A 7,336-nucleotide genomic window follows, 5' to 3' on the forward strand; every position below is an offset into this window, starting at 1 on the left:
GAGAAATTCGAAAGGTTATAACAGTGCAGGTGATGGATGACTCCAAGAAATAGCGTCTTCCTGACAAAAGAGGATTGATGCACATCTAAACTCTCAGAGACTTTGGCAGCATGTACAGGGCTTGAATTTCTCTTTTGTCTCCCGTCCAGGACTTCTTTCCATATGACCTTCCCATGATTCACCCCACTCAATTACATCAACAGGAACACTACACAGAACTATTCTAATTGTATGGAGTACATTATGATGGACAGAGTTCTAGTATGATGAATTTTGATATATGTTTATTTTTTTCAAGTTTCATATAATAAAGTTGTGTAAAAAATAAAACATGATGAAGTTTAAAAAAGAAGTATAGTAGATGAAAACGTATTTATTTTTTAAAAAGCACTCAAAAGAACTTATCATCTGAGCCATTTGTGAATGCCAGAAATACATCATGAGAATGGAAAAGCCCTAATCTACTAGAGAAGGGTCATGAGCCTCTCCACTTCATTTCCAGGTGATATCCACTGTAGTTTCAAGAAAGATAATTTTTTTTAAGTCACTGACAATGCAGGAGTGTTCAGGAAGATGTCATGGGCTAAGAAGCCTACACAAATACCTCACAAGGCCTACAAACTCAGGGACTTCTCACGATTTACACCAAAACCATCTGAAATCTTCACCAACTGGGAAATGAACAGGAAATCACTCACTGTCCTAAAAAGCCAACACACACAAAGTACTGAGTGTGTGCTACCAAGGGAAGAGTCACACAAACACCACAAAAGCCCAGCTTGAAGACCTAGGTACACAGATCCTGCCCAACACCAAGACTGAGTCTAGATAGGGAGACTCTCTCTTCCCATGAGGAGCAGTAAGAGTTGTCCTCAGCTGGCTGGACACTAGTGCACACCTACAACTGCTCAATTAACCAGCAGACTTCATCCAGCTATGTCTTAAGTGACTATAATTCATAAAGAATCAACCAGGAATGAGGTGTCCATGAAGCAATGACTGGGGAACAAATGTGGAATCAGGTTTCTGAGGAGCTGCTTTCTCACTAGGGACATGTTGCTTCTGCTGTGGCTGAATTTCTGGGGTGGTGGTATCAGAGAAGGCAGATGAGATGCCATCTGTTGAGGCCACAAGTCATCTGAAGGAAGTTCTGTGAAGATAGTCTGGCTGAAGAGATGAAGGAGATCCAGTGTGTGTGGGGGGTCTTTGAGAAGGAATGGCCAGCCACACACAACTCTCAGCTAGAAAGTTACTGCTCAAGAAGACACCAGGACTATTTATTGCTATGGTCTGGTCATTGATGACATAAAAATAACTTAGACAGATATAGGGAGATTCTGTGAGATTTCTGCTTCTTTAAGGAAAGACTAGCTCATCACTGACCTATAATCCCAGGAGACTGGGGCATGAGGATCATGTGTTTGAGAACTGCATGGACTTCATGAGACTCTTTCTCTAAAATAATAAAGAATCCAGATCCTTCTTGTGGCACATGACTGGAGAAACCAAAGACAGTTGACTGGAGAGGCAGTTCCTCTTCCTGTGAGGCCGCTGAAATGACAGCATTGTGATAAGAGAGAGAACCCACCATAAAAGGCCACACCCTGTGTGTCTTTCCTTCTGGCTAGGCATTGTCCCTAACCGTCTACAAGGGTGCAACCACAGGAGGAGATGCCATGACTGGAACACTCACAGCTTTTGTCTGCCTTGGTGAGATGTGCAGAAGGGAAGAGAACCTTCTACTGCGGGGGCTGGGGTAGGGGGGCGCTTTACACTGCAGCCCGGCATTGTTCTATCAAGACATCTCAGGAACCCAGAAGGCAACTGTGGAAGGGAGGGTGTACTCCAGCCTCAGAGACAAATCTCTCACAGGGAACTCTCTTCCAGGACTGACTCTGGGCCTCAGGAACCTAGCTGCTGCCTGTAAGTGTGTCCTCGGGGGCCTCGGGTCCTGGCTGAAGACAGGGGAGCCTCTCTGGGCAGTGGGCATGGAGAACAGCAGATGTGGGCTGATGCAGTGAAACTGAAAAGGATACTGGGGCAGAGTGTTGGGATCCACAACTTGATGTCCTATGGTGATCATAGCTATTGATTTCCTTGCAGTGGTACTTCCAAAGCCTGCCATCAGGGCTGAGCCAGGATCTGTGGTTGCCAAAGGATCTCAGGTGACCATCTTATGTGAGGCAACCTCAGGTGTTCAGGATTACTATCTTTATCATGGAAACCTAGATTCTGTGCACACAATGACCCCGATTAAGCCTGGAAACAAGGCCAAATTCCTCATCCCACTTATTCAAAGGTCCCATGCCGGGCGATATCTGTGTTTTTGTTACAAGCCTCCTAGCTGGCTGGAGACGAGTGATACCCTGGAGTTGGTGGTGACAGGTAAGGGTTCAAGCCTAAGTTTCTACATTCAGGTCAGGGGTCTGTCTGTTCTCAAGAGTGTTTCACTCCCACATCTCAATCCTGAGAGACAATGTGGGCTGTGTGAGCCCATGTAACATGTTACTTTCTTCTGCCTAGGGTATTTCTCCAAAAAACCCACACTATCAGCCCTGACAAGCCTTCTGGTTACTTCAGGAGAGAACATGACCCTCCAGTGTGTCTCACGGGAGAGATATGACAGTTTTATTCTGTCCAAGGAAAATGAGACGTTCTCCAGGCCCCAGGACTCACAGCATATAAACTCTACTGGGAAGTTCCAGGCTCTTTTCCATATAGGTCCTGTGACAGTCAGTCACAGAGGAACGGTTAGATGTTATGGCTACAAGAATAGTACCTATGTGTGGTCTAAGCCCAGTGACCCCCTGGAAATATACATCACAGGTGAGGTAGCTCCAGAAACTGTCTAATCATCTTTTGAGATTCATGGGCTCTGGTCCCTAAGGAATCCCATTCAGGAAGGTGCTGAAAGAAACTCCTATCTTTTGAACTAGAGTTTTAGAATGTTAAAGAAGTGGTACCTACAGGACATAATGGGAAGGGCCAGAAATATTATAGGAATCATCTGTCTTCCTTCCAAGGCTGTTCAGGAAGCCCACCTTCATGACCTATCCTGGCTCCTGGCAACGTACTAGCCCATCAGTGTTTCTTTGATATCAGCTTCAATGGATTTGCTCTGTCCAGGGAAGGGAAGGAGGAAGTGACCTCTCCTGGCACCATGGCCTACAACCCCAGATGGGCCCTTGGGCTGAATTTTTCCCTGAGCCCCCTGAGTGGCTCCTGTTGGGCAAGTAAATATGACATGGTATGCATAGACTCTCTTCTGAGGGACTATACACAGAGACATTCTGGACACCATATCACAAGTTAGGAGCCTAGCCAGTCCAATCAGACACCCCTACTAGGCAGTATGGACTGCAGAAGTCCAGGTTGTGATGGTCAAAATGACGGCTGTGCTACAGTTGCAGAAAAGAAGTTGACTCAGTGAGACCCAAGTCCTTTGAGACTAGTGCTAGTGAAGTATCATCTCAGATCAAGGTGAGGCACCCCTCATGCATCCCTCTTCTCTTCAGGACAGGTTTTGGTCACACCTACCCTCTCAGTGTCCCCAGACCACAAAGTGTCCTCTGGAGCGAATGTTATCCTGCTGTGTCAATCATGGCATCAAATGGACAGTTTCCTTCTGTCTAAAGAGGGGCCTGCACACTCACTTCAGCATTTAAGATCAGTGTGGCAAGCTGGGCTATACCAGGCAAAATTCATCAAAAACAATGTGACCTTTACGGATAGGGGCATCTACAAGTGCTACGGATCTCAAGACTCACTCCCCTACTTATTGTCACACCCCAGTAACCATGTGAAGCTTGTGGTCTCAGGTAAGTGGTCTTTGGCCTCTCCATGCTAAAAGGGTAACTCACGACCCTACACTGGGAAGAGCTCTTAGCTAGAACATGAGGGGAAATAGGTAGGGTGGACCCCATGGGGATTCAGCACCCCAAGTTGTAGAACCTAACATCAGTCCTTCAAAGAATTCCCATCTCACCTCTTTTTTGAAATTCAGAAAGTTCTAAGCGGACAGCTGGAGAGTCTTGTGTAGCTTCAAGGCAGATGTAAGAAGACAATGAGAGACGAAGTCTCCAGGGTCAGCCTCTCTCCTTCATACTCCACTTGTTTTCTTTCCCAGAATCCTCTGAAGACCTCAATTTCTCATCCCAAGAGCCCATTCCAACATCTGGTGAGTGTCACTGTCTTGTCTCTTGGAGTTTGCTCCCTCTCCAGGCTGCCTACCAACCCTCAGCACATCTACCTGATTCCTCTGTCATCTCAGTTTGTGACCAAGGACCCAGAGGCCAAGCTGAGATCTCAGCAGTGTCTGCAGCATCCCAGAAACTTAGAGGGTGGGATGCATAAGGGAACATCCAGATAGAGATGCTAGGGCTCAGACTGGGGAGGAGCATGTGGGTGGGGTGGAGAACAGAGAACCAAGCCCCCATCTGTACATCACATTCCAGCATGCTCTGGAAACCAGGCTATTCCTCGTGAGAATCCAGGCCTTGGGAATAGTGACAGTAGTGTTGAGATGTAGGCCCTGGGGGCAGGGGCAGAGAAACTTATGTGCTTGGTGCAGCCTCTTTTTTTTTGAGATAGATTCTGACTTAAACTTTTACTCTGGGCCTCTGTTTTTCCGACTATAAAAGGGAGTAGCATGGTCCACATTTTTAAGTTCCTTTCATCCATCAGTGACCTAAGCTGGGACCTCTCTTAACACAGGAGACTTCCAGAACCTAATTCTGCAGTGTGCCTGTCCCCTCTGCCAAAGTCACAGTGGCACATGAAAGGGTATAGAACAGGACCACAGCAGGGAATTCAGGCAACTTCCCTCTAGCTTGCGGAATGCATCCTTGGGGTAAGGTGCAATGCCGGAGGTTAGATTCCCTGCTTTCAAACCACAGATTTACCACTTCCAGCCAGGTGATCCGGTGTAAATGGGGGAGGGGAATGAACCCTTGTTGTATGATTGTGGGAAAGGCAGATAATGAGTGCAAAGACCCAGCATGGGTCTTGCACACAGTAGATAATTCAGGCAGGTAGCATGGGTCCTTATTCATGATGTCACCTTTCCCCAGCACTTGAAAGGTACCTGAAGGTTCTCTTTGGGATATCTGTGGCCTTCCTTCTGTTGCTTTTTCTTCTCACTCTCCTCCTTCTCCAAATGAAGCGTCAAGATAAACGCAGGAAAAAGGGTGAGTGGATTTGAATAGAGGTGACCAGGGTCTCAAAGTAGTGGGGTCCCCTATGTTCCATCCAACCAGGGCTCAGGTCACCAATATCAGGGAAACCATCAAGACTGGGACAGATGAACTTAAAAACGCTCTGGTGAAATCTCAGATGAGAAAATGTGATCTCAGTACATGTGCAGATGGCAGGTATTCTGTGCAATTTTCCATCTCCTGGAACTTATCCCGTGAGCTGTAAAGGTTCCTTCCTTTCATTGTAGATGCCTGGGCATAAGGGGGCTCCATCCTCTTGTCTAGCAATCTTTTCCCTCTTTCAGCCCAGAGAGAGACCACTAGCTTACAACTTCTTGCAGAAGCTGTGGAGCCAGTGACTAGGTACAGAAGTCCCCAGAAGAGGTAACTCTGGCCCAGAGACACAAACTCCTATCTATCTGACAGGAATCACTTCCAAAATATATCATTCTGTCTCCACAATTCTATTTCAGCTGCTGCCATCCATGAAGAAAACTTGTGTGAGAGAAAGAAGACCCTGGGGAGAGAGATGTATAAGGTCTCAGTTCACAGGGATACTGAGGAGGTTCTGGTGTCCAAACTCTGAGGAACTAAAGCCTGACTATAGACCCAGGACATCACCACACTTCCCACTTTTCTCTCCCCATCTTATGCTTCACACATAGGCTGAGTACAATGTGGAGCTGAACAGTTGGGTGATGTCCCTGTCTCCAACTGTAGTGCTAATACTTACAGCCCATATTAGCCCAGAGGGCCTTTTTTGTTCTCTCTCTCTCTTGGGTCTCAGTGATATGCAGAGTTGATCTCTCCCTTCTGCAAGCACCTGCCTCCTGTGTGTTATGGCCTCACTCTCTCCTGATTTTCCTGGGAGCACATGACTCTTCTCTCCTCCCCCTTTCTGGCTTCTTGTCTTCTTTGTGGTTATTGACATGCTCCTGGGTATCTCTGAAGGTCACTTGAATAAATGAGGCCAGATGCTCTCAATACCTCCATTCACTCACTCACCCAGCTGTCACAAGAAACACCCTCTAGACCAGGCTCTCTGCAGGGGTTACAATTAGAGCAAAGAGCAAACTCCCTAACCGTGATGAGACAACATGCCAATGAGTGCACAAGGTATGGAAACTAAGCAGAGGAAAGGGTGGAGTATGTGGGGCAGTGAAGGCCTTGTGAATGACAAGCGGTGACTGAAAGGTGTCATCTGAGGGGAAGAGTGGATGTAAAGGTCCACAGAGACATTTAGTAGACCAGCACCTGCAGTCAGGGAACACAGCCGGGACACAGAACTGGAGTAGGAAGACAGGCTGTGTGATTGCAGGCAAGACAGCAAGGGTGAGAATGTCAGGATTAAAGATCATGTGGTAGGGGTTCCCAAGATCCAAGAAGAAAAACAGGAAACAGCCTGGAACCTGGCCGATGTCTTGACCGTACGTGCTACCCTGCCATTTTTCTTCTGCAAACACATTTTCCTTTCCTTCCTCCCCCCATGCCAGCTTTTAAACCCCCATTCCAGAGTAAAGTAGCCAATCAGAATGTGATTCACTCTATATGGGAGATAAAGAAGATGAAGATGTATAAACATTCTGTTCTGGATATTTGGATCTCTGTCTTTTAGGAGCAACCTTATAGAGATTGTGCTAGCATACAATAAAAAGTACTTCATGTAAAGGATCATCAGAGTCCTATTTCTCTATTCAGAAATTCTACAACATTTCTTGGGGTTTCTATCTAGAGATGGCAAACAAACAAACAAACAAACAAACAAACAAACAAATAAATAAATGTGTGTGTATACATATATGTATATACCTTGTCACTGTTATGAAGGATTCTCCAGAGTGTCAGAAGTGGTGAGTCACCTGGTGCCAAAAGACTCATTAATCCATAGGAAATTAATCTTCCTGGCATTCTCAGCCTAGAACCACAGAAGGACAACCGAACCCAGTGAGTCTCAGGAACCATTTCAGTAGGTGCTGCATATCTGATTGTTGAGAACCTAGGTTTATTTTAGTTTTGATCAGCCTATCTTAGAGGGTAGAAGTGCAGTCTGATCTCTTTCTCATGAGTAGGAGTGATGTGGAACTCTACAGACTCCAGGGTGCTGGATGGAATGGGAAAGAGATTGATGCATACCAGTAAATAGG

The 7,336-nt window shown here is 46.3% G+C and overlaps 1 protein-coding gene across 2 annotated transcripts; it reads left to right on the forward strand.

Annotated features, from left to right (window-relative positions):
* Positions 1-1,453: 1,453 nt before the first annotated feature.
* LOC114686720 (leukocyte immunoglobulin-like receptor subfamily B member 3A) lies at positions 1,454-6,926 on the forward strand. Of its 2 annotated transcripts, XM_037202214.1 has the most exons (9): positions 1,454-1,710; positions 1,888-1,923; positions 2,104-2,385; positions 2,524-2,826; positions 3,516-3,818; positions 4,127-4,177; positions 5,070-5,186; positions 5,498-5,576; positions 5,666-5,768. In XM_037202214.1, exons 1-9 carry the CDS (start codon positions 1,677-1,679, stop codon positions 5,679-5,681), a joined length of 1,221 nt encoding a protein of 406 aa, XP_037058109.1. In that variant the 5' UTR covers positions 1,454-1,676; the 3' UTR covers positions 5,682-5,768. The 2 variants fall into 2 exon arrangements, with proteins under 2 accessions (XP_037058109.1, XP_037058108.1); XM_037202213.1 differs by lacking the exon at positions 5,498-5,576 and having other exon boundaries at positions 1,459-1,710; positions 5,666-6,926.
* The last annotated feature ends 410 nt before the right edge of the window (positions 6,927-7,336 follow it).

Source organism: Peromyscus leucopus, chromosome 1, assembly GCF_004664715.2.
Source record: "Peromyscus leucopus breed LL Stock chromosome 1, UCI_PerLeu_2.1, whole genome shotgun sequence".
NCBI classification, from domain to species: domain Eukaryota; kingdom Metazoa; phylum Chordata; class Mammalia; order Rodentia; family Cricetidae; genus Peromyscus; species Peromyscus leucopus.

Excerpts from the sequence above, each read along its gene's own strand:
- LOC114686720 (XM_037202213.1), top strand. The coding sequence starts at position 1,677 with ATGACTGGAACACTCACAGCTTTTGTCTGCCTTG. Across the intron at positions 3,819-4,126 it reads TGTGAAGCTTGTGGTCTCAG|AATCCTCTGAAGACCTCAAT; the intron begins GTAAGTGGTCTT and ends TTTCTTTCCCAG. Across the intron at positions 5,187-5,665 it reads AGATAAACGCAGGAAAAAGG|CTGCTGCCATCCATGAAGAA; the intron begins GTGAGTGGATTT and ends ATTCTATTTCAG.